Source organism: Oikopleura dioica, chromosome 2 (genome assembly GCF_907165135.1).
Source record: "Oikopleura dioica chromosome 2, OKI2018_I68_1.0, whole genome shotgun sequence".
NCBI lineage: Eukaryota > Metazoa > Chordata > Appendicularia > Copelata > Oikopleuridae > Oikopleura > Oikopleura dioica.
This window is the reverse complement of record NC_137292.1, coordinates 15,726,924-15,753,431: the sequence shown is the minus strand read 5'-3', so window position 1 is coordinate 15,753,431 and position 26,508 is coordinate 15,726,924. Positions and strand designations below refer to the sequence as shown.

Here is a 26,508-nt window from a genome sequence, read left to right as displayed (position 1 = left end):
AAAGAGAACAAGATCTTCGATGAATTTCATCGCTCGATTCTTCTCACAGATCAGGCTGGGGTAAGAGCATATATTTTTGCGCAAGTCTAAACAAATTCAGGACTATAAATCTCAAAGAGTTCTCTCGGACTTGAACGATGTCGATGGTTGGGGAATGCCCGTCACTAAAGTCTTCAAGCAAGCCCGCCACGGCAAATCTACCATCGATGCCGTTGGCGGGCGGGCTAAGATCGCGATGCGCGCGGATGAGATGAACGGTCTTTGCATTCCGACTCTTGAGCTGAGCGATTATGTCCTGAAATTGAACGAAAAAATGAAGGACAAAGACAAGGACGATGGGATTTTCATCAACTTCGCGCATGAGCCGAAGGAAACTGACCTCCAAATTTTGCGCATCCACGACAGCGTTTTCGACAAGATGACAAAGCTACAAAAGAAAGACACCGAAGGGAATCCTATCAAGACCAGCATGTCTTCAATAAGAATGGTCAAATGCAAGGAGATCCAGAAGAGCAGACGTGATTTTGTCGAGTTTTCTGTCAGCCACAACGTTTGCCCGAATCTTTGCTGCTTGTTCGATGATTCTGATTTTTGTGCCGATTGTACATCATATAAACTGCTTGCTAATTCTGCCGAATTTCATTTTGACAAATAATTAGACAATAGAAAATCACCTGGTTATGATTTGCGCAAAGTTAAAATTTCGCGCATTTCGAAAATTTTGGAAAAAAAAGGTTGAAAAGCTTCAAAAATGAGATGATACGAATATTTCGTTATCATTTTCGGTATCTACGTAGGAAATTACCCTAGAGCTGCATGCATATTTAAAAATAATAATTTTAAAAATAAATGGTTGAAAAAAGGGTTGAAAAGGGTCAAAAAAGGGATGAAACGTAAATGTCGATATTTTTTTCGTAATCTACGCCTCAATTTACCCTAGATCTGTACTTTTCATTCAAAAATATAGATATATGGAAAAAGGGTTGAAAAAAAGGGATGAAAAGGGTTGAAAAGGGTTGAAACCTAGACGCCGATGTAGAGCTCGAGAAGACGATCATTTTCATGTATCGCATGCCTGCTTACCTTAGAGTAGTCGGAAATGCCGATGTCCGGAAGAAAAGGTACTTTTGGAACTTCAATCACGTGCTATGACGTCATAAGTTCAAAAATTTCACCCTTTTTCGGTGGAATCTGGCATAACTTTTTACGCTCTTTCAAATGAGCTAATAAAAAAGGGGGGTAAGAATTTCACTCAGAAATCCTTATTGAAAATCGTCAGTCAGGTTTTCGAGAGCCAAAACCCTAACCCTACACAGGTTGCCGAGCGCACGCCTAGGAAATCCTTTTGCTGGTTCTCTAACGCTGATTGGTCCAAAGACAAAATACTTGTTTCTTATTGGTTATTCAATTTCAAGACGAATAATCGTCTATTTGCACGAAAAAGTCAAAGAAAGAACAAATCAAATTCCCAGAAATCAATTATTTCCATCACAGAATAGTTACGAGAAAAATGCGAAGTTACGATGATGAGAATTCTCGCTAGGGATAAATAGGGCAAGTGTGAGGCTCAACTCGTGATTATCAAATGCCACTTTTGACCGTAACGATTTAATAAATCGCATCATTTTTTACGAAACATCAAAAGCGAGAATTCGGTTACTTTTTTCTTCGAAAATGATTTTTTCTGAAAATCACGTGATTTTGGACGGTAATTTGGGAGGCAAAGATCATTTGTTCCTCGCGGTTTGATAGAAGGGGCGTTTTTCGATGTTTACAGAAATTTTTGACCGCAAATAGTGTTCTGAAAGTGGAGCCGAGGAGATAAGAGTGTCGAGCCTAGAAAAAGGGCTGAAATCGGAGCCGAAAAGGCGATGACTACTTATTTTGCTTGCACCCGGGCTGACTCGAGTACGGGCCAGCTCAAGTAGTCAAAGAAGGATGAAGCTGCTGAGCCGGGGGATTTGCTTTGATGCGCCAAGAAGGCCGGAAAGAGGATAGCTCGACACGTTTTACTTTCGAGCTTTCACTTTTGAGTGTTCACGAAAAAAATTCAAAATTGAAACTTTTTCAAACTATAATTTTGTAAAACTCATTTAAGAGCCTGACTCAGGTCTGGGTCTGTCTTGGTTCAAAACCATGTGTAGAAAACCTGAGTCAGGTATCTGAAAAAACATTGATATAAGCCGCTTAAGGAGCCTGACTCAAGTCTTGGCTCGGCAACCTTTGTAGGAAACCTGAGTCAGGACTTTGAAAAAGCTTTGCAAAAGCGTAGCGTCTTTTTCAGAAAAGAAGCTTTCGCGGCTTTATTTTTTAAAGAGCCGCTGCGCGGCTTTTAGCAAAGCTTTTTCAGAGTCCTGACTCAGGTTTCCTACACAGGTTTCCGAGCCCAGACCTGAGTCAGGCTCCTAAGCGGCTTTTATCAATATTTTTTCAAATACCTGACTCAGGTTTTTTACACAGGTTTTTGGCCAAGACAGGTTTTTTTCAATTTAAAAATCGATAATTTCCAAAATGAAAAAAAAGTGATGAACTTTTTCTGGGCTGGTTGTGGAGAGTCAATAAAGCAGCAGTCGGTTGGATAAATATCAAAACTGATGGAAGTGTCAGAGGTTGACCGTCACACAGTCTCGCCCCGTCATAATTATTTTCCCGGTTGTTGTGTGCCAAAACGTGGCCGGGGAATTGTGGAATCGTGTTCAATAGCAAATTGAGTTTCGAGCGGACACGTCACACCTTGGTACCGTTTGGGTCAATTTGTAGTTGTAAAAAGCGCCTGTTTGTTGCAGCTTGGGCGATTATGGACGGACCTGTTCCGCTTTTTTTTCGAAGCGGCGGCTTTCTAAAAATGTGAGACAAATCACGACAATAATCATAAGCTTACAATAACCGTAAAGAAAAAATGGGGCAAAAAAAAATTGGACAGAAAAAAAGCTATTTTAGTCATTTTTCCTTCCGACACCCTTAAAATGATTCCAAATCGAGGCTCAGGAACCTGTGTAGAAAACCTGAGTCAGAGTCCAGAGTTTTTATGAATAACCGCGAAGCGGCTTTAATGAAAAATAAAGCCGCAAAGCGGCTTTCCCGAAATTTCCGTATACATTCGAATTTGAAATAAGTGTGATGATACCCTTAATTCTTTGGCTCGGTAACCTGTGTAGAAAACCTGAGTCAGGATAAGAAGAGCGAAAATGAAAAAAACGAAGCCGCTTTTAATTCGAGCTCCTCAAACCCTGACTCAGGTTTTCTACACAGGTTATTGAGCCAAGAGATTAAGGGTATTATCACACTTTTGTCTTTTTTACGAAATTCTTGGTAAAAATTAAGTGTATCGAAAAACTATTAATTTTGCTAAAAAAATGAAGAAGACGCAGAATTTCCAGCTTTTGGAAAATACTTCTAAGAGGCGTAACAATCTCACAAGGCCATAATGAAAAGGGTAGATAAGTCAAGTTTTACAGAAGGCGATAAGATACGTCAGCTTTATCGCAGTAATCTGAGCAAAAATAATCTTTTCTGTTTTTTCTTCATAACTCGCTAGAACGTGATTTTTACGACTTTTTTTGTCAAAAAATGAAAATTTTTGAAATTTTCGGAATTTTTTTTGAACTTTTTTTTTTGCATTTTTTTGAAGAATTTGTAAATTGAAGCTTGAAAAAAATGCTGGGAAAGAGGGCTGAGTCAAGGGATGCTTAAGGGAGCTACCAATTTCGCGTAGATTTGGAGGAGACGTAATTACGGGACACGGGCGCGTTAACACTGCGAAGCGAGCAACTGAGACGAATTTAGAAGGCCTGGGTCAACTGGATCAGCACACCTCTGGAAACTAGAATCGGCTCGAAAATCGAACTTGTTTGTTTCTAAAAAAACGGTTTTGGAAAGACTGTTTCAAATTTGGCTCGAAAACCTGTGTGGAGATCCTGAGTCAGGTTCTGAAAGAACTAAAATGAAAAGCCGCGCAGCGGCTTTTTTAATCGAGGCCGCGAAGCGGCTTTGCCAAAATTATTACAACAAAATGGCTCTTATACAGAGCGGTTTCGAATGAGAAAAGCCGCTTTGCGGCTTTTCCTTTGTCCTTTCAAATCCTGACTCAGGTTTTTACACAGGCTTCTGAGGTCAGGTTTCAAACTGTTTTCTTTGTCAAAAATTGGCAGGATAAAAACGGGAAAGAGGGTGGGTTTTGAGCGGGTATAATCTGTGGCGAGAGGTTACTTCATAAACTCGGATTCTGAACAAAAAAGCGGCACTTTGGCGAATAGTAAGCTCCTGCGGTTGGCGGTTCATCCGGCTCATCCGAGAGCCACAAGAGTTCCATTTTGAGACTGAAATACTCGGCCAAAGAGTTTCAAGCGTAATTACCATTATTCGAGAGATTTTTTATATATAAGCAAGAATAAAAATTTTAAGGTATCAATTTTTTTGGGAAGAGAGTATATGACAACAATTTTTTTCGCTTTTATTCAGATTTATTTTTCAATCATAATATACAGTGGTGTGTGGAGTTGCTGCACCCCTAGATTGCGGGTAAAAGGTGCAGAAACGCAGCACTCACTTTTGCTACTTCTAGAAGAAAAAAATAGAAAAAGTGCGGGTCAGGGGTGCAGCAACTCCACACACCATTGTATACAATATTATTTTCGAATCGCTATATAATATAGCCTATATTCCACCGGACATATCCTCCAGTTCCCTTGAGTTTTACCATTCCGTCTTGATCCGGCGTCAACTTCTTCGCCGAGATGTAGATCTTCCCAGTTACACCGCCAATATCGTCCGCGTCGGCTTGAAAGTCGACGCGTTTTCCTAAAAAATAAAAATCTCAAATTCAACAATCAATACCGTTGAAAAGAATCCACAGTTTCCAGAATTCTCTGTCGCCGCCGTAGTCTCTGCGCCACGATTGATGTCGGATTTTCCATCCAGCTTCCGACACTTCTATATTTCGAAATTCTCCAAGCTTTACTTTGGATGAAAATTGCGTCGAAACAAAAATAAAAAAAAACTAAAAAATGCGATTTTATCCAAGTCCTTCAAATTGAACTCCTTCAAACCAGCCGCCATTGCTCTCATCACTCTTCGCACTGCAGTCTCGTCATGTGCATTTCGGACTTTGTAAGAGTCGTCCCCGTAAAAATGCCCAAGTCCATTCATATCAGGAATATCCGTCTTCGAAAAGAGAGATTTTTTTCCAAAAGAGCGAATAATTTCTTTTCGATCAGCTTCCATCTTTTGCTCGAGTTCTTTTCTCTCTTTCTTATTTTTGAGATCGTCATTGAGCTTCTGGTTTATTCCTTTGACTTCATGAACATTATTGTTGAGCTTTTCTACTTCTCGTTTCAAATCTGCAATTTCTCTTCGTAGCTGTTTATTCTCTTTTCTCGCCAGATCGCGCTCAGTAGAATTTTTTCGATTTTCCAGCCTCAACTCAATAATTTCCCGATTAAGCCACTCATTAATTTTCATCGTTGTTTCAAGTTTCTTCAGCCCAAAAGTCAGATTTGCCGGCGTCACTCTATTCTGCAATTGTTCGATAAGACTTGTCAAAGGAGGGTGGTTCATCAATGCAGCAGCACTTGCAGCTCTTTCGCCGATTTCAACAACCAAGCATCGCTGGATCAGGGATTCCATCGCCGGGAAAATAACTTGAGCGGGTCTTCTAGCGTTGTTTACAATATTGGTCATTGTCTCAAACGGGTTTCCAGCAGTAAAAGGATGTCTTTTAATATTTATCAATAATGTTATCTGTTTTTTAGCAGTATTGTCAAATCAATCCTGAAGGTGCACAGCATTTGAAAAATGACTCCAACTGCCCAAATATCCTGGCAAAATGAGGTTGGTGAATTTCCCTGGGTTTTGACCAATTCAGGGGCCAAGTAGTCCATTGATCCAGCGACGCCTGTATAGAACGTTTCTGTTGCAGTGCGGGAAATGTTGAAATCAGCAATTTTCACCTGAATGATCTTCAGAAAAGTTTTATTTCAAATTTTGTTTACCTGTTGTCCATCTGCGGACATGAGAATATTCTCCGGTTTGATATCTCGGTGCATGATGTTTTTACCATGAATGTAGTCTATTAAATGATAAACTAAACGATTCAGATAAGGAGCTTACTCAAAGCAAGAACCAGCTGGGCTGAGATCCGTAAGGCATCGTTTTGAGCCCAAGGCAGCTCCTGCTCACCCCCTTCTAAAGAAAATTATTTGTAAAATTGAAAACTTATGAAAAACTTACCATTGTTGAGCATTTTCTCGAAAAACTGGGCCAAATCTCCACCAGGCATGTATTCAAGAATCAAAGCATGGTGTTGAAGTCCATTTGGAGCGGTAAACTTGAAGTTGTCAAACAATTTCACAACGTATTCATGATCTTTATCGTTCTTTTACTATTCATACAAATTATATTTGATTTTTCTGAAGCAAAAACGTTCCTAGTGTCTGAAGCAAGTTTATCTCCGAATTCGCATCTTGCTCTTCTTTTGGAGTGAGAAGGCCGATTCCCTTCAGCATTTTCAATTCATTATCTAAAGAATAAAATCAGACCGGTCCTAGGCAAAGAGCCTTATGTACTCTTGACCTCTTTGAAAGGCCCTCTTCAGTTGGTTTTGATTTATAACAAGTTTTCTCATTTAAAACTTATAAAGAAGAAAATTTGCTCTTTTTATGCAAAAAACTACCGAAACATCGATTTTTCTTACCATTTTCTTGGTCCTGGACGACATAGTAAACCTTTCCTTCCCTAGCTTCTTTCAGCTCGCGAAGGACTTTATACTTCCCGTTCAAAACTTGTCCGATCATGGCAAATTCGAAGTTCTCTAGAACTAACCAGGGTTCAAAATCACCTAGTTTTTAGGTGAGGTGAGGTGAGGTGATGATTACATAAAAGGTGCACCTTTAGGTGCACCTAAAAAAGTCCCAAATCTCAAAAATTTTAGGTGAGGTGGGTGAGGTGATAGATTTGAAAAAGGTGCACCTTTTAGGTGCACCTAAAAAAGCCAATTTTTGAAAAATTTTAGGTGAGGTGGGTGAGGTGATAGTCTGAAAAAGGGTGCACCTTAAAAGACGGATTTTTGAAGTTTTTTAGGTGAGGTGGGTGAAATTTAGGTGATAACTGATCAAGTGCGGGCACGGATTTTGGGGGGTACTGAATAGCGCCGCCTTGCGCCGCCCTGCGCCACCCGGTTCGGTACAAACCGGGTCTCGTCTGACCAACTCGCAAAAGGGTTGCGGGTAATCGCGAGCTACTCCGCGGAAAAGATAAAACTAGTAGCGCGGGTAGCCCGTGAAAAGGCTCTCCGCGCGAGTAACCCGTTGAAATATCTGCGGGTTGCCCAGTAAAAAATGCCGGGTATTACCAAAGGATTCGAAATCAACAGCCAAGTTTGGATTTTAAACTGTCAGCAAAACACTCACCGAGAAAAAGGTGCACCTAAAATCAAAACATTCCTAGGTGAGGTGAGGTGAGGTGATGATTACAAAAAAGGTGCACCTTTAGGTGCACTTAGAAAAGGCCCAAATCTCGAAAGTTTTAGGTGAGGTGGGTGAGGTGATGATTTCAAAAAAGGTGCACCTTTTAGGTGCACCTAAAAAAGCTTAAATCTGAATAATTTTAGGTGAGGTGGGTGAGGTGACAATTTGCACCTCACCTGAATTGAACAAGGTGCACCTTTAGGTGAGGTGATTTTGAACCCTGGAACTAACTGTAGCTCTGAGTACTTCGTGGTTCCGAAACGCCCGTAAAAATGACCCGATGCAAATACTTTCCGGTTTTTACGATTTCCGTATCGCTCTTTTTTTCAAATATCAGCGGCCAAATTCTGCTCCGCGATTTTCGTAAATTTCGCGCTTTTTTGTTGATTTAACCCGTTATCGCTTCCGAAATCAAAGTTTGCAGCGTTCTAGCTCGTCTTGAGAAATGCAAAAGCGTCGAAATATTTCGATGATTTATTTGACGTTTTCTTGGGCGATCCCTCAAAAAGCCAGTTCCTGCTTTTTGACTCTAAGATAAGATGATGTCGCAACTCGCAAGTGGCGTTCTCGCATTAGAAATGGACTCAATACAGAATTACAGATAACAAGCATTTGCAATTATCAATTAGCTTGTTTTGAAAAGAATGCTCCGCGTACCCTGAAAATGATAAACAAAAAATAATCCAAAGCTGACACCTTTTTTTTATTCTTCGCGCAGCGGAATTCTAGCGCTTTTTCTTCTTTTGCTGAAATTACTGTATTTGAAGTTCAATTAAGAAAGAAAACCTCAAAAGAAAAACAAGCATTTCCGGAATCGAGTGATGTAATTCTATTCATTTAGCTCGTTTTCCATTGTTTAGGATTGTGGCCGACCAGACCCGTCATTTTATTTTTCAATCGTTTAGGAAACTTAAAACGTGCAACGATGATTTTTGCTTAAGGATATAGCCTTGAATATTGAACTTTCGTAGCGCCGAATCCCTGCTACGAATTTATTCATTTTTCAAAGAAACCCTACCTAAAATGCAGCGTAGATTTCGAAAAAACCCTTATTTTTAGTACTTTCTATGGTGTTTGTACCTAAAAATCGCCTTCAAAATAAAACAGACCGTCGTTCTCTGAAAATTTCCATTAAAAAGGTAAATCTGGATTGATGATATGAAAGATTGAAGCCTTATCTCCAATCTAGCGGTGGATTTTGTAAAAATATTGAAGATTACGGCTTCTAGGAACTGGTTTTTGATTGTACTTCGAAAAGGAGAGTGGCGCGCGCAGCCAATGAGAGCGAGGGGAAAATCTCACTCAGCCATCGCTCATCCTATTTTACGCGAGAAATTTTGTCGACAGCCAAGGACGAAATCTAACTGAGATTCTCCCCTCGCTCTGATTGGCAGCGCGCGCCACTCTCTATTTCGAAGTACAATCATAAACCAGTTAGTAGAAGCCATAATCTTCAATATTTTTTCAAAATCCACCGCTTGATTGGAGATAAGGCTTCAATCTTTCATATCATCAATCCAGATTTACCTTTTTAATGGAAATTTTCAGAGAACGACGGTCTGTTTTATTTTAAAGGCGATTTTTAGGTACAAACACCATAGAAAGTACTACAAATAAGGTCATTTTCGAAATCAACGATGAATTTTAGGTAGGGTTAATTTGAAAAATGAATGAATTCGTAACAGGGATTCGGCGCTACGAAAGTTCAATATTCAAGGCTATATCCTTAATAACAGGCAATTTTATTAAGGGCGGGGACGTCATTATAGCCAATTTTTATGCAAATTTTTCTTTGAAAATTAACATAGAGATACCCTTATTTTACTTGTTGATTTTAGAGAGCGATACCTTTATTCAAAGTTCGAGTCAAAATTGGGGGTGAAAACCTGTGTAGAAAACCTAAGTCAGGGTTTAAAAAAGCCAAAATTATAAAAAGAAATCTACATTTTAAGTTTTTCACTCCGACTCATGTTTTTTAAACAGGTTGTCACGCACAGCTTTGACGCAAACTTAAAATAAGGGTATCACTCCCTTAAATCACCAAGTAAAGTAAGGGTGTCACTATGTTTATTTTCAAAGAAAAACTCGCAGAAGTATTGGCAATAATGAGGTCCTCAGTTGGACTCCCCACCCTTATTAAAAATTTTGACTCGAACTGTAAATAAAGGTTTCACTGTCTTAAATCACCAATCAAAGTGTTCAGAAAGATCTGAAGATCTAAAGAAATAAGACGAATATGTTTTGTAATGCAGGTTTTTCTTTGTAAGAGCTCTTGAATTCCTGCCATAAAAGTCTGACCAAATCTAAAGGCCTTATTCTTGGCGCGATTCCGCTCCAGACGCCGCAAAAATTTTTCTCTGCACTTTGAATGCGGCTCCATTTAGAAGAACTCTCACCGTTTTCTTTCCTCTTTTTCTTTCTTTTCTTTAGACTTGAACTTTTTTCCTCAAAAAAATGCTTGAAACCGCGGTTTTTCTGCTTCGCAAAGAAGATACGGGATAAAATCAACATGTGATTTTGGTAAAACTTATCGTAATTACAAGTAATGGCTACATAAATGCTGATTTGAGATTATCAAACATGCTTCTTATGAATTTACAGGGTAATTACAGGCGAATTAAGCGACACGCATCTTCCAGTTTTAACTTTTTTACATAAACACTAATTTTTCAACCCTCTTATCGACTTGAATCAGATGCAGGGCTGAACTTTGCGGGCAAAATTTCCTATCTTTCAGTCAAATTCAGAATTAAGAAAGTCTTTCTAAAGCGATAAAGTATTCTCAATCACAAATCACTTCATTTCTCGAAAAATCTAAAAAAACAAGCAACTGATTTCCTTTATCTGCTGTCGATTGAATAAAAAAATGTCTCGTCTGAAAAAGTACCTTAAATGAGATTTTTTTGAGGCGCAGATTCTCGGCATTTTTCGTCAAAAAGTCCCTTGGTGTCCCTTATTTTGGACTCCGGCTGTACTTTATGCTCGTAGGAGAATCTTCCTACAAGATACAGAGACGAGAAGAGAAGCGCCTATTGTGAACAATGAAATTCAAGAAGGGAATTCAGAAAAGCTCATATAAAGAAGCACGCAAACTATCATTCGAGAATAAAAGATAAAAACGAGCTGTTGGCAAAAGCGGCTTTGTTTTTTGGACCGAATGCCTTATTATTTCCGGATGCTCAAAGAATATTTTTTAATGTACGACGTGGGAATGGCATCATCGAGATCGCAGACATATCAATTTGATTTTCAAGTAAGCGAATTCGAAAATGTTGCCGATGATGCCATTCTCAGTTTTTCCGGTTTTTCTGACTGTTGTTTGTTGCTTTTTCGTGGTATTGGGGACGGCAATATCATTGCCTCATTATAGAGAACGAATTGGTGTATTCCTCACATTTCCACTTCAATGGCTTATAAGGACAACTAATTTCTTAACATTTTTCTGGATTTACCTATATATCTGGGATGGTGGACCTGGAATCTTTATCTACGATGAAATTATACGTATTATTGTATATTTCGTCGCACACACAGGTAATAATCGAAAAAAGGGAAGCAACACAAGAAATTTTAGGGAATGAGCATGGTCTTTTTTGTATAGCCTATTTCGGTTAGGCTTTTTTATTAAGGCGGTTCTATTTCGAAAACTGATTTGGATAAAATAAGTTTAACAATTTCCGCATCCGCATGAGTATTTACAAATTTCCGTCGATGCTCTTGAGGCTAATTTGCAAGCTTACAATTAATTTTAAGTTTAATTATCATCAACCATGTATTTCTTCAATAAGATTTGCCGTCAATTTACAAAAAGCAGCAATGAGGATGATGACGATACAGATGAAGAAAGTCAACCGACTTTTGTGGATTGCATTATTTTTTGCGAATAAATTTATAATATTTAAAATACTAATATTACCGACAATCTCGTTATTCGAAAATATTTCAAATAAAAACACTTCTGATTTGTATTCGAATGAATTTTTATTGGAATAAGATCGCATATTTTTAAACAACTCCTCCGATCCAATCCGAATCAGTTCCTTGAGCATCTCCGGTTTCGTCAATTGTTATTTGATCTTCTCGACAGTATTTATGCATAAAAAGCGCAATAATTGAAGCGACAAAGGCCATAATCGACTCTTCTGAAAGTACTGGATTGTCAACGATAAAATCCTGAAGCGTTCTTTTTTTCCAGTCGTACTCAACAATTTTGATGAATTCTCGAACAATAATCGAGGCAATAAAACAAATTCTAAGAAAACACTTGGTTCAGATTATTGATTAATTTTACTTACAGATAGAAATAGAAGAATATAATTGCTTTCTTTACTATCTCATCACCGCTACACATTCTATGAGTCGCTATATAAGCTCGCTATAAGTCAGTTTAATTGTTGCTGCAGACGAATCGATTGATTTCTATCGGATTAACAAATATGACGAATGCTCACACATGTTATTTAAAAAAGATTGAAATATCGAATGGATGAATTTTACGTAAAAGAAAAATTGACAGTGGTTTTTGCGAAATGTAGAGCATTTCTTAGGATCGATGAAAGACGAATACAATTTTTTCATTGACCACTGTATAGTTTTCCCGTTCCCATCGTTCTTCATTGCTTTTTTAATATTGCTTTGCTTAATAAAACTCATTTGAAAATTCAAAAGAAGAGGGTTTCCCTCTTTTGATTGAATTTCTAAAAACCAGTTGTTGCGCAAGAATTAAAAGTTCATTTTCACATGACAAAGTTAACCCAGAAATATGAGAAGAGCTCATTTTTCGGTCTTGTCTATTTCTGTGCAGCTTTTTTTTACGGATTTTTTTTTTTATTACGAAACTCGACTTTATTTCAACTAAATTTACCATACGTAAATCTGATTGGCCAATTTATAAGAATGGCGACCACTCTTTTTTCGACAAATAACTTATTTGAAATAAGATTGCTCAATCTGGATGAGACCAATTTTCAAGATCAGCAATTAGATTGGTTGACTGAGAAAATTAATTTTTTCTTTAATGATTTTGGTATTCTAGAGATTCTTTAAAGACAAAAAAAATCATGATTCTGAATTTGACCAAAATCCAAATTGCTTCAATAATTTTGGTCTTCGAACTTCGAAATTAGCAAGTAACTTGCCGGGTTGTCCGTTTAATCATGGGGTCAGCGCGGATTGTGCTTGATTATGTCAAGACTCGGTCGTGATTCTGGTGTAATCCCCTTAATCCACGTCTGGGCGGTGTGTCCCTGGGCACACATGCTCTTGCGGTCCTTCTTGCTCGGGAAGAGATGCCGACCTCAGCCTTGGTTTTTCTACACTCCCTTCCACGTCCTTGAGATCCCTGCTTCTTGGATCCTAGCTGAAAATCAAAATTCTCTTAATTTTGAGCCGAAAGCTTTTCCAAAATGTCAAGTAGATAATCTTTGTAAGTCTTTAGTCGTCTAAAAGATACAATAAATTAACTTGAATTTTAGTCCATAAGAATCAAAATTTTTAGTCAAAAAATTGTTTAGATTTTAGTCAAAAAATCCGAGTTTGGTCAAAATATTCAAAATCGCAAAATCAAATGTCGGCTAGAAATATATTTTTGACTAAAAATTTTTTTGTTGACTAATTCTTTAACTCATTCGACTAAAAGAAATTCTGAGTCAAGTCGATTCGCTTAAGGATATAGCCTTGAATATTGAACTTTCGTAGCGCCGAAACCTTGCTACGAATTCATTTGTTTTTCAAAGTATCCCTACCTAAAATCCATCGTAGATTTCGAAAATGTCCTTCTTTTTAGTACTTTCTAGGGTGTTAGTACCTAAAAATCGACTTTTAAATCAAATAGACCGTCGTTCTCCGAAAATTTCCATTAAAAGGTAAATCTGGATTGATGATATGAAAGATTGAAGCCTTCTCTCCAATCTAGCGGAGGATTTTGTAAAAATATTGAAAATTACGGCTTCTAGGAACTGGTTTTTGATTGTACTTCGAAATGGAGAGTGGCGCGCGCAGCCAATGAGAGCGAGGGGAAAATCTCAGTTCGCTTTCGTCCAAGCTGTCGACAATATTTCTCGTGTAAAATTGGGTGAGCGATGGCTGAGTGAGATTTTCCCCTCGCTCTCATTGGCTGCGCGCGCAACTCTCCATTTCGAAGTACAATCAAAACCAGTTCCTAGAAGCCGTAATTTTCAATATTTTTACAAAATCCTCCGCTAGATTGGAGAGAAGGCTTCAATCTTTCATATCATCAATCCAGATTTACCTTTTTAATGGAAATTTTCGGAAAACGACGGTCTATTTGATTTAAAAGTCGATTTTTAGGTACTAACACCCTAGAAAGTACTAAAAGTAAGGACATTTTCGAAATCTACGATGGATTTTAGGTAGGGATACTTTGAAAAACAAATGAATTCGTAGCAAGGTTTCGGCGCTACGAAAGTTCAATATTCAAGGCTATATCCTTAACCCTTAATTGCTAAATTGGTCAAATCAACTTAAGTCTTTTCGATTCGAAAAATTTAGCTACGACTATAATCCAAATTCTACTAGTAAATTAACAAGAATTCCACGTCCTTGAAAGTAGAAAAAAAAACTTGTATTTGCTCCAAAAAGCTATTTAGCCAAAAAACAGGAATTACAAATTTGAGTTGAAATGATCTGCGGTCGATGAGTGATCACTCCCAACGAAGGAACTACTCCTCGCGGTTCTTCAAAACCAGCCATTGCTGGTCGCAGATGTATGTTACGCCACATTGAACCTTTTTGCAAAAATGACACGTCGTTTTGGACGTTTTGGCAATATACTCCTATACCCTAAAACAATAAATAAATTCGTAATGAAAAAGTTCAAAAATCGACGAGAAAAACTGCCACTTTCGAAGATTTCTTTTGCTAGCCAATAAGAAACTGCAATTTTTGAACTCGACCAATCAACAATTTCGAGTTTTAATTCTAAAAGCTTTGATTGGTCAAAGCCAGAAAATCACTTCTGATTGGCTAGAAAGAAATTTCGGCGGGAGATTGATTTCTGATTGGCTAGGCGAGTGGCCAATAAAAATGAGTTATTGGATTTTTGCGAATTTTGATTCGTCAAAGCTCGCAAAATCTCTTTTTATTGGCTGAAATGAAGATTCAATAAAAAATATTATTCTTATTGGTCCATTTCGAGCATAAAGCGATCGTTATCACGCGTAACTGTAAAAATAAGCCCGCTCAGCGAATCGCATGACAATTTACGAATCTATATAAATTCGCCACGCGGTGAACAATGCGCGAAATGCAAGTTACCTCGTGTTTGGCAAATAATTTGCAGGCCATTTAACAACGCAATCAGCCCAAGAATGCCAAAACTGCTCATTTTTTTATATTTTTATTTTTTCTGCCAAAATGAACTGAGCTGGCTAAAAATGCAAACAACCTATCAATCCGTTTTTTTTTTGAGTTTTCGATAATTGTCTTCGGCCTTATCTTCTGCGGTTCTGGTTTCTATCTGATTCTGGTTGGAACGTCAACAATTTTGGTTTTGAACAATAAGAGAAAAGCAAAAGTCAAAATAGTAGTACGACGCTACAGGGAGATTACTGGATAGAGCAGCCCGGAAGCAGCGGAATTATTTAGAACTCTTTGAACTTTGGAGGATAAACACAAAGATAGCCGTAACGAATTTTAGCTTATCAATGGAAAATTGCTTCTATTGCTGGTTTGAGGGGCAAATTGGAACTGTTACTGTTTTTTCTTTGTTAAATTAAGGGGGTAGAGGACGATAAATCTCAGATTCAAGATGTTTAGGGAAGGAGTTTAAGGTTGATATTTTACTGTTGGATATTAGAATAAGGTTGTCACAAGGTAAAATCAAAGAAAACTTCAGTGCAAAAAAGCTCTTATACGTTGATTACCCCCTTAATGTTTTTAGAAAATTTTAATTCCTATTCAACTTTCACTGCTGTTGAGTTTGCACAGTAATCTTCCAGTAAGCCAGTAATATTTTGACTGCATTTAAACATGACAAAAATAAGACGACAAAAATATTTTGTGAAAACAGATCAAGCTGTTATTAAGACTGTCATTTGTACAGTTATGGCTCGAACAAAGTATTGAGTGATAAACTGCTAATTTCAATGTTTTTGAAAAAGTGAAAAGTGCGATATGCAAGTGTTTGAAAAACAAGAATCAAACGGTGCGTAAACAAAACGACACTCAAAGATTGACTCGTCAGAAAGGAGAAAGGACTCATGTATTCGTTGAAACCTGGGCAGACATTAAATGCTTTCTCAAGATTTTGAGCAAATGGGGGTCGATTTCGTTCTTCTCGGTTCCCTTCTCTCTTCTGATCCGGTCCTTCATCTTCTGCCGGCTTTGGCGGTGAATGATTCGCCGGAGAACCATGTGCAAATAGAAATCTAGCGGTTTTCTCATCGGAGCTGTCCAGCTCGCGTTGAAAAGTTGGGTTAATTCGAGTTCGCCATCGATTCTGACGCGCTTTTTGACGGGAGAGAAGACTTTCATTCGTTCGAGAAAGTCGAATTCGCTTTCGTCGCAGTTTTCCAGGATGAATCGGTACATGAGCATGTCTGATAGACGAAGCGGCAGGGACATTGATTCGTTGATTCCAACTAGAAACATACGGTTAATTCTTGAGAAATACTCAAAATAACGACTGTTTCCGATGAAAAGAGATCATTACCGCGATTATCATTCCTGACTGACCGACCCCCTAGGCTGTCAAATCGTTTGGACATTTTACAATGCAAATTTTGTCCAAACGAATTGCGTGGGCGGAGCGAGTTTGACTGGGTTCTCACAGAAAGGTCCTCCGACCACAATACTTAGACCGAAGGTTGAACCTATGATAACTCTTATCAATTAGGCTTTTTCGACCACGTGACATCTTGGAGGACCCCTGGAGGACTTTTTCTACTGGAAGACCTTTTTGCTGGAAGACCTCTTTGCTGGAAGACGAATAATCATTGGCATAAAGTCTAACATCTAGAATTTTTCGGTCATTTTTTGACCACGTGACCTTGGAGGACCCTTCTGTTCCGGAGGACTCCTCCAATGGAAGATCCACTTTGCTGGAAGACCAATAAATAATTTATTCTTTATAATTCTTTAAGAAGATTATATAATACAATGAACATTTTATCCACGTGATCTCGGAGGACCTCGGAGGACCCTAATGCTGGAGGATTTACCGGGTGGAAGACCTGATTTCCTGGAAGACTTTTCACAAAATGAAAAGAACATTTAAAATGAATTAAATAAATTGAATAATCATAACGATATGAGTCATATCATATGACGTCGAAGGTGTCAAGTGGGGATAGATAAGAAGGCGAAAATAGACTTTTTATTTAAAAAATTGCGACAAAATTTTCAAAAATATTTTTAAAAATTCTTCCAGTAAGAGTATTGGTCTTCCAGAAGAATAAGTCCTCCAAAAGAAGGGGTCCTCCAAAATCACATGACCAAAAAAGGTCAAATAAAATAACATCAATGTTTGGTCTCTTCCACCAGATATTTCTTCCAGCTTACTGTGTCCTCCAGAAAGGTCCTCCGAGAGCCACGTGGTAATATCATTTAAATTTCAAAATTATTATACATGAAAGTATTTCTTCAAAACAGATTTCGGTATTTCTTTTCCGGAGTCGAAAAAGTCTTTTCTAGACTTTTGAGCTCTCCCAGGATCAGGTCTTCCAGCAGGCGGAGGTCCTCCGCAGCAGAGCTATTACATAACAAATTGACTCGGTCAGTCAGCTCTGAGAATGATGGTATTTTTCGCCTCGGCAAAAATATAATGACTTTTTGAGAGATTTCCTTCAAAAACAGGGTTTCTGATTGGCTAAAACGAAATTCGCGGCTCGACCAATGAGAATGCTTGATGGGGAAAATCGGAAAATGACTCATATTCGTCATATCTACAGAAGATTTTTTGAATAACGACTTTTCCCATCAAGCATTCTTATTGGTCGAGCCGCAAATTTCGGCTCTACCAATCAGAAACCCTGCTATTGAAAGCAAGCTCTAGAAAGAGATCTCATTTTGAACTTACGAATATCATTTCTTTCCATTGGAATATTCTTGCCAAGTTGAAGCTGCTTGAACTGGTTCATCGAGTGTTTCACGTGATCAATGCTGAGTCCATTTTTGTTCAAAAAACTGACCCGCTCCATGTCTGGCAGTTTGAGATCAATGAGAAGCTCGGCCAGCATTTTGTAATTCTCCTCGACTTCGGTATAATCGACGCCGACTGATTCTAACCGGAGTCGCTGGAATTCGTTAATCTCGCCTTTTGGCTGAGGGTTGATGGGCATTTTCGCGGCCGTGACGAAATTGACGAAGGGATTTCGCTCGCGCAAGATCTAAACGTTTGTGTTTTAGTGATTCAATTTTGCGCGTTGATTCAATTTCGCGAAAAAAGCTCAATGAGATTCACATTTTTTTGACTTCTAAAATGCTGATCCGCGAAATTCAAGTACCTTTTTCAAAAAAAATACTGTTAAAAATATGGGGGTACGGATCAAAATATGCGATTTTTATATGAAAGTTAACATAGTGACACCCTTATTTTATTTCACCAAAAGAAAGTTCCAACCTTAAAGCTCGAGAAGACGATCATTTTCATGTATCGCATGCCTGCTTACCTTAGAGTAGTCGGAAATGCCGATGTCCGGAAGAAAAGGTACTTTTGGAACTTCAATCACGTGCTATGACGTCATAAGTTCAAAAATTTCACCCTTTTTCGGTGGAATCTGGCATAACTTTTTACGCTCTTTCAAATGAGCTAATAAAAAAGGGGGGTAAGAATTTCACTCAGAAATCCTTATTGAAAATCGTCTTTATCTAGTTCCTCGAAAATCACAAATTTTAATTTTGGAAAAAAATTTCACAAAATTTTCACTCAAAATTCGCCATTTTGACAAAGTTTTAGCAAAAAAGGGCAATTTTGATTGAAAATTTTGTCAAAAATTATAACCAGAATTTGGAATTTCAGCTTCCAGAGGTACTAGATTAGTGTTTGAACTTTGATTTGGTGAAATGAGATAAGGGTGTCACTATGATAACCTTGAAATAACAACCCGATTAATGATGTTTCTACTAAAAAAGTCGGGTTTTAATGCACATTTTTGAGAATTATTTCTGGAATTAAATTATTTTACTATTCCAACGGAATAAAACTTAATTAGGGTTCTCGGGAGCATTTTTCTTAAAATAAATTGAATCTACGTTTGGAGTTAAAATAAATGGCCATTATTAAAGTCAATGGAAAAAACGCGTTAATAAATTTTACATAAACGCACCTGCACCACTTCGTTGTTATCGAGGGCAATGCGCGGCTCTATCACACTGAAATAACATTGGCTCGGGCCAACCATATTTCCACTCGCGTCAAAATGTTGCTTTAGAGAGGCTTCCCCACCTGTACTTTTTGAACGGATAAAGGCAGTTCATTTCAAACACAGAAGAAAATTAAGTTAAGGTCGGCCATTTCTACGGAAGTGCATTTTTTCAAGAAGGTAGAATCTACCTAGTCGATACCCTTAATTTTCCCTTATTTCTACTCTGGGCTTGGGAACCTGTGTAGAAAACCTGAGTCAGGATTCTGATTTAGGAAGCTGAAAACCAGTTTTAATAACTGAATTCGGCTTTTTTTATAAATTCAGGACCCTGACTCAGGTTTTGTACACAGGCTGCCAAGCCCAAAGTAAAATAGGGAAAATTAAGGGTATTGACTAGGTAGATTCTACCTTCTTAAAAAAATGCACTTCCGTAGAAATGGCCAGCCTTAACTTAATTTACACAGAAGAAAATTAAGTAAAGGTCGGCCATTCCATTGGAAATGCATTTTTTGAAGTAGGGAGAATCTACCTTGTCTATACCCTTAATTTCCAAAATTATTTTCATCTAGGCTCGGCAGCCTGTGCAGAAAACCTGATTCAGGATCCTGAAAAGCTTAAAAAATGCTCTTTTAGGACCCTGACTCAGGTTTTTTACACAGGTTTCCGAGCTAAGAGGAAAATATTTTTGAAAATTAAGGGTTTCTGAGTTATATATCTCTTGTTTGAAATATTTTTAATAAAATACTATAAAAAATATAAAAATTTAAAAAGAAGGGAAGCCCGGAACTTGAGAGTAATTGCAGGTGAGATTCTATTCTCCTGAAACGAGACCAAAGACTTCTGTTTTTGAGTGAGGACGAAGGTATTCGAAAAATGCTTCGTAAAATCTTCCCTAATCGGATAATACATCTGCATGTCGACGGTGTGAACGCAAAGCTCGCGGAGGCCATTGTCAAACTTTTTGACAGACATTGCCTGCTCCCGCGACATCGTACTTTCCGCGCTGAAAATACGTGTTACATAAGTGAATAAGACGCAGTTCTACGTGTAGATACTTATTGTAGCATGAACATGTCATCCGTAAAAAGAAGTTCGGGGAGATGTGTCTGGTAGCGACAAAAATTTGACAAATTTTGTGTGAAATTTTCAACCACTCAAAAGCCTGGATTCGGCAAACCGGCCAATCAGCACCCGATTAGCCGCCCACGCAAAATTTCTCGAAATTATTTTGTCAATTACTAAGACCACCCGTTTTCGGTACCATTCATGTCCAAAAAGAAACTGATCGATACCGAAATCGTCGGATTTTTATAAGAAAATGTAGAAAACAAATAAACTGATCGATCTGTTTTCTACATTTTCGGAAATAAAGTTTTGAAAAGCAAAAATGAGACTTTCAAAACTTTGTGTCTCAAATAGAACCCCTTCACACCCTGATATCTTGGCTGAGCAAACTGCGTAGAAAACCTGAGTGAGGGTTCAAAAAGCAGCTTTTTGAGAAGCTTTGCGGCTTCAGAACCTGACTCAGGTTTTCTACACAGGCTGCAACTTGCAATGCTTTGCCTTATATAAGGATGGACAAAGATGTAAAACGTGCTCAGAAGACTATTTCTGTTTATCAAAAATCTGTCTGAGCACGTTTTATTTAAAACTCGCAAAAACAAAAAAATCTAGATAGTTTTTTCTTTTCCTCGACCACAAAATTTTCCTCCGTCTCGTAAACAATTAATGCTTATCATTCAGTTCGACTGCTGTATTATTCCTTTTTGGAAAAAAAAAGAAACAGTTTCTTATTTCGTTGACCGTGTTCTATTCTGCACGTCACAAGAGCGCGGAGATAGTAGAACTGTCGACAACTGTGTTTTGGAAACCGCGATATGAGAGAAGACTATTGTAATTTTAGTCTTGGAAAGGTGATATGCATAGTACCATCGATTAGAAAGACGGGAGAGGAGATTTTGGTTCGAAATTAAACGGGGGTTGATAAAAATTTCTTTTTTTTTCCGAAATTTGAATTTGATCTCAATGCATTCCTTAGGTCAAATAGGCCGGATTATTTAAGGGGTAGACATCAATGAGCAGATTTTCGATTAGATTTCTTCGAATCGATATCGAAAAAATATAGAGCCCATAATTAGGTTCTTTATTACTTTTTGAACAAAAGATAAGGGTGTCACTTTGTTATAAAAAAGGAAAAAACTCAAAGCGAAAATCTGGATATTGATGTCTACTCCCTTAAATAATCAGCTTTCTGGCTTACCTAGGGAATGAATTGGGATTGTAATTTTGAGAAGATAAAATAAGGGGGTCACAATGCTAACTTAACATAAAAGATCGTCAATTAAATCCGGTCGGCGATCTGTGCCCTAGCCAAAAATAGAAATGCTGAATTCAGAATTGACCCTCAACTCAAGAGGCGAAATTACCCAAAATTGAGCCCCGCCCGAGCTTGGAAGCTGATAAGACACTTACTCGATAAGTAAAACGGTATCGTCTCGATGGTCGGTTGTCGTAAGGGCGAGCCATTCTAGCTCGTCTTGGATTTTGCGCTGATTCTGCGAGAAACCGCGGAAGTCGGACACTTTTGTTCGGTACTTTTTGTCCCGCGTCTGGAGCACTTTCAGAATTTCCATTCTTTCTTCCCCGATATCGATTAGACGCTTTTCGAGGATTCATAGGAATAATCTAACAGTACAAAAATATGCAACAGTATGCTAAATTGAAAAACTCCATATTTTATTTTCCTCAAAACTTATTTTGAGACACACTTACTGGGCTCGGCAATCAAGGTAGAAAACCTGAGTGAGAGCCTGAAAGAGCTAAAATGAAAAGCCGCTTAGCGGCTTTTTAAGAATCGAAGCCGCGAACCTACGCGGCTATTTATTTTAGCTCTTTCAGACACTGACTCAGATCGCCGGGCCCAGCACCCTCGTTTTGTTGTAATAAAATAAGGGTGTCACTATGTTAAACTCAACCGAAAAAAGAGTAATGCTGATTCATGAATCATTATTTCATTCCAAGTCGTTGTCCTGTTTTAGAACCGAGGCGAATTTTCGTTATCAAGATAAAAAATAAGAGACCGTCAAGATGAGGCCCTCAACCTTTTTTCCGAGGAATCAATTCAAGGGCGAATCTGGAAGTCAAGGTCTTAGACCAAAGAGCTTGACTGGCAGACTAGCCCTAGAGTGCTCGTCCGAAAACGGGGTTGACGGTCTTATCTTTCGAAAGAATCCGAACTTCGAGTTCTAAACTCAAAAATGTAGAGCAAGACGCAGAACCAGTTCCGTGAGTCAGAGTAAACAAGTTTTACACATCGTTATGTTTGCGTTTGTGGTCGAAAAAGTAGTGGCCGAAAAACTTGGCGTAAATATTTAGATCAGCTCTGATTTGTATGATCAGAGCGACATGTGTCTTAAATTATAACTGGGCGGATGTTCCACAACGTTTTTATTTTCCCAGAAGAGCGAGTTTCAGGAACAAAATCAAAGAATACTCAGGACCACTTTCAATCACTCAGGCCCTGTGCTATCAAATCAGGGTCTTAGTAAATAATAATATGGGTCAGACACAGGGTCAGGGATTTTTTCGGACTCTTATTTTTTAACAGAAGCGTCCGAAAACAGGAATGATGACCCTGACTAAGGTTTCTATAGTAGCAGAGCTTAGAGCGGGGCCTCCGAAACCACTGTTTAAAACCTGAGTCAGGGTCTTAAAGGTCTCTAATAAGAAGCCGCCTAAGGTCAATTAGAGACCTTTCAGAGCCTGACTCAGGGTTTTTTACACAGGGCTTCCAGACCAGAGCTATGCTCCAATACTTGTACTATGTAGAAACCTGAGTCAGGGTCATGATTCCCGTTTTCGGACGCTTTTGTAAGATAATAAGAGTCCCTGACTATTTTTGTCTAAATTTAATCCACAATCTGAATCCTCCGTTCCTTAGTATAATAATTATTGGCCATTTCCATGTCGATATGTTCAAGTTCGTTCATTTTGGGGAGCCACTTTTGGGAAATCGGGATTCCAATCTTTTTGATTTCTCGGAGCAAATCAAGATGCGGAGATCGTTTGCTGATCCGAAACGTTCTTATCGCCACTTTTCTGCTTTTGCTCGAAATTGGTGGAGCCAGCAAATAAAGCGTCACCTAAAACCAAAATTGAAAAGTTCTTTTCTTGCTTTCCTACTTTGTTGTACAGAATCTCGTCGCGCGTGATGCTCATTTTGATTCCGTATTTCCAGAGCACTTGTTCGAGTTCTTTCAGGACGGGGATGAAAAATTCGATGTTTTCGTCGATTCCTTGGGGCTCCATTGGCATTCCTCGGTAGTTCGGCTCCCAACTGAAAAATATTTTTGATGATGGTAAAATCTCGACTTTTGATTGGCGAAAGCTTTTCGTTTTTTGAAAAATATTTCCAAAAAGAATTTTTTGTGTGAAAAAAAAACCACTTTGTGGAGACATTTTTCAAAAGAAAAAAAGCTTTCGCCAATCAAAAATCTTCTTCTAATTTGACCAAGCTGAGCGCGGCAACCTGTGTGAGCCTGACTTAGGTTTCCACACAGGTTGCCGAGCCTAAATCTGAAAGCTTTATTTTCCCAAGAAATTGATTATAATTAAACTTAAGCGGAAAGCACTTATGTTCAAAATACAATCGAACATTTCAGTTCATGTTTCTTTTTCATTTATCTGTTAATTGGAAGCAATTACAATTCGAGTGTTTTATATTTTGATTCCGGGGAAAAGAAAAGTGTAAGCAAGCTCCAAAACAAACACTTTGGAGCTGAAACTTAATTCGAAGGAAGCAGAATCAAGCACGTTTTTTTCGCTTTTCATTTTTGATGTAATTGATTGTTTCTTTTTCTTGTATTTTTTTTTTCGATACAAAAAGGAATTAGTAGCTTTCTCGAGAAGCACTCTTGTTGACAGAGTGTCTCTAAGGGTGGATTACAAGTGACTAGATGTTGAGCTAAAGTTTTCGAAGAAGGCGATTGTTGCTCTAGAAAATCATTTCACTGTGCCTTTTTGAGTTTTCTACAGAAGGTTGCTTTTATAACGAAAATTTTCATCCTAACCCTGATTGGTCGATTTTCAATAAGAATTTTTTAAAAATCAGCCAATCGGAGAGCTAGATGAAAATTTTCAGTAAATTTACCTACTAAATGTACTCGAGATAACAAAAATCCGAGTTATCCTTTTGGAATTTCAAAAGGAAAACGCTCGACACATAATAAGCTGGATGAAAGTATTCATTATCAAGAGATACCGCTGTAGAAAATAGAAAATAAGCTTCTGATTGGCTACAACACTATCCATTTTTTGAAGCGTATATTCTTCAAGTATTTTTATGACAGAAAAGCTACTGACGAAAAAAGCCCCTTGCTGGAATTCGCCGTGCGTAAGGGTTAAAAGTGAAGATTATGTTAAAATATGATAATAATATTAATGGAGAAAGCCATCGACGATGGCCCATCGTCCGTGATAAGGAAAGTGAGCTCTCTCACCTCAACGAAGAAGTACCCTTATCATTAGGCGGTCGACTTTCATAGTAAAAAGCGTTATCGCCCCTGGGAGCGCGAGAATCGAGCTAGAACGGAGCTACTTCTGGACTTATCTGCGGTGTTCGGATTTTATAATTTAATTACCGAGTGTCGAATCTTTCCAGCTTGTTAGTCAAATTACTCGTAATGTCGTTTTCGATCAATTGGGCGAGTTCTTCTTCTTTTCCTTCGATTGGGACGATGTTTGAAGAGTCGAACATTTCTTTTTCGAATTCGTTGAATGTCTGGTGGTATGTCCTTACACCGACCATATCCTTACACCGACCAATTCCTTACACCGACCAAAATCCTTACACCGACCAAATTCTGAAAGTGGTCGGTGTAAGGATTTGGTACTAGGGGCTCTTGAAGTTGGGGAACTCGACAGGAAATGAGCACTATCCAAAAAAGTACATGACTTGTGTCACAAATGCATTACAAAGACCATTTATAGATGTTTATTCATTTAAAAATCTTAAAGATGTCATTTGGGGTCATCTGAGGTCACTCTTGGTAAAGAAATATGAGAAATTTAGAAAATTCCGATAAGGGAACCGATCTGACCTCAAATGACCCGAAATGACATCTTTAAGATTTTTAAAAGAATAAACATCTATAAATAGTTTTTGTAACGCATGTCACATGCGTAGGGAAACTCGATGAAAAATGATAGTCAAAATGATCCCCAGCTTCTGGGCTTTCTAAAACTGTATTATATGTCCCCCCACTAAGCCCAGAAAAGAAGCTCAATTTTCATCGAGTTTCCCTACACATGCGGCATGTGTGACACAAATCATGTACTTTTTGGGAAAAAGTGCTCATTTCCTGTCGAGTTCCCCAACTTCAAGAGCCTCTAGCTCCCCCCAGACTCACCCAGGGTTTGAAATCTGACGAGCTCACGAGCACGTGAGTGAGCTCGATGAGCATGCTCACGCGTGCTCATGCTCACAGAATTCTGGGCCCCTCGTGCTCACGCGTGCTCATGCTCACCGATTATAGTCTATAATTTATAGAGCACAGTCGTGCTCACGCGTGCTCGTGCTCACGCAAAATTTTCAGATTTCAAACCCTGGACTCACCCCCTCCCAGGTTTTCTTGGGCTCGCCAATGACCGCCAGGGCCTAGGCTACAATCTAGGCTAGTAGGCAGCCTTTCAAAAGCTTAGTTAGGGCTTCAAAAATTTCCATTTCCGAAATTGGCCAGATTTCGGGACTTCAGAGGTACCTAAATGCCCTCAGGGTACGAAATCATCCCCCCTCTCAAAAATGAAAATGATCTCCAGCTCCTGAGCTTTCTAAAACTGTATTATATGCTCACCCTACTAAGCCCAGAAAAAAGTCGAATTATTAGTGATTTCCCCTAGTTATGAGTCAGAATATAATATTTCAATGTTTAAAAAAAAAGTGCTCAATGGGGGTAGAGTAAGATATTTTTTTGGGAAGACCTTTATTTTTCGCTTTTGAAAAAATTTCATTTCCATTTTCCTTACACCGACCAAAATCCTTACACCGACCATTTTCAGAATTTGGTCGGTGTAAGGAATTGGTCGGTGTAAGGATTTGGTCGGTGTAAGGATATGGTCGGTGTAAGGAAATACCTGTCTGGTAGACTGCTCCGACAGGCTCTTTTCAAGGGTTCACAAAATGAAATAATTAAAAAAATGAAAAATAAGGGAGTATAGTTTTGAGATTCAAAAATTAAGGGTATCCCCAGCGTTTTTCATCTGAAATCTAATTCGGAAGGACAACGCGGGGGATACCCTTAATTTTGATTAAAGCAAAAAGTTGTTCGAGAAGAGTGATACCCTTAATGTAGGATATTTTTGAAATGTCGTATTATATATGATTATGAAAAAGCGTGTTCTGGTTGAACCCGAATTCTATCGGAACCGCAAAGTACAGAGGGTAGTTTGGACTGGCGAAGATTATCTTCATTTTGTAAATATATTTGGCTTCCTTCGGCGATTGCAGCAGCTTTCCGTCGGGAAGCGTGCGGAAGCTGGGCACTACGATCATGCTCTGATCTAACCGGCCGACCTGAACTCAGTCTGTTATGTCATTCAGAGCGCTTTCCTTCCAAGATTTTAACGTGGGGAGGTCCTTTATAGGGTATTTTTGGATTCCTAGAAGATCGATCATCATTTTGAGCTAATTTTCACTTAAAAAAATAAGGGTATCTCTAGCTTAT

At 38.4% G+C, this 26,508-nt stretch overlaps 4 protein-coding genes across 5 annotated transcripts in view; 1 reads left to right on the top strand and 3 right to left on the bottom strand.

Moving 5' to 3' along the window:
• LOC145696705 (uncharacterized) overlaps positions 1–26,508 on the top strand; it is a 66,716-nt gene that overhangs the window by 17,610 nt on the left and 22,598 nt on the right. The window lies entirely within an intron of this gene.
• LOC145698752 (uncharacterized) lies at positions 15,661–18,897 on the bottom strand. The gene is made up of 3 exons (XM_081775970.1): positions 18,749–18,897; positions 17,500–17,809; positions 15,661–16,063 (listed from the first exon to the last, which is right to left on the bottom strand). Exons 1-3 carry the CDS (start codon positions 18,821–18,823, stop codon positions 15,681–15,683), a joined length of 768 nt encoding a protein of 255 aa, XP_081632096.1. The 5' UTR covers positions 18,824–18,897; the 3' UTR covers positions 15,661–15,680.
• On the bottom strand, positions 19,385–21,445 carry LOC145700805 (uncharacterized). The gene is made up of 3 exons (XM_081778127.1): positions 21,260–21,445; positions 19,575–19,790; positions 19,385–19,400 (listed from the first exon to the last, which is right to left on the bottom strand). Exons 1-3 carry the CDS (start codon positions 21,418–21,420, stop codon positions 19,385–19,387), a joined length of 393 nt encoding a protein of 130 aa, XP_081634253.1. The 5' UTR covers positions 21,421–21,445.
• Positions 22,696–24,593, bottom strand: LOC145700804 (uncharacterized). The gene is made up of 3 exons (XM_081778126.1): positions 24,427–24,593; positions 22,970–23,123; positions 22,696–22,929 (listed from the first exon to the last, which is right to left on the bottom strand). Exons 1-3 carry the CDS (start codon positions 24,591–24,593, stop codon positions 22,696–22,698), a joined length of 555 nt encoding a protein of 184 aa, XP_081634252.1.

Coding starts and splice junctions, on each gene's coding strand:
- LOC145698752 (XM_081775970.1), bottom strand. CDS start 18,823: ATGGTTGGCCCGAGCCAATGTTATTTCAGTGTGATAGAGCCGCGCATT. Junction 17,810..18,748: donor ATAACAACGAAGTGGTGCAG/GTGCGTTTATGT, acceptor ACAAACGTTTAG/ATCTTGCGCGAGCGAAATCC. Junction 16,064..17,499: donor AATGGAAAGAAATGATATTC/GTAAGTTCAAAA, acceptor GTATGTTTCTAG/TTGGAATCAACGAATCAATG.
- LOC145700805 (XM_081778127.1), bottom strand. CDS start 21,420: ATGGAAATTCTGAAAGTGCTCCAGACGCGGGACAAAAAGTACCGAACA. Junction 19,791..21,259: donor GATACCGTTTTACTTATCGA/GTAAGTGTCTTA, acceptor ACGTATTTTCAG/CGCGGAAAGTACGATGTCGC.
- LOC145700804 (XM_081778126.1), bottom strand. CDS start 24,593: ATGGTCGGTGTAAGGACATACCACCAGACATTCAACGAATTCGAAAAA. Junction 23,124..24,426: donor CTGGAAAGATTCGACACTCG/GTAATTAAATTA, acceptor AATATTTTTCAG/TTGGGAGCCGAACTACCGAG. Junction 22,930..22,969: donor ACGAGATTCTGTACAACAAA/GTAGGAAAGCAA, acceptor TTTTGGTTTTAG/GTGACGCTTTATTTGCTGGC.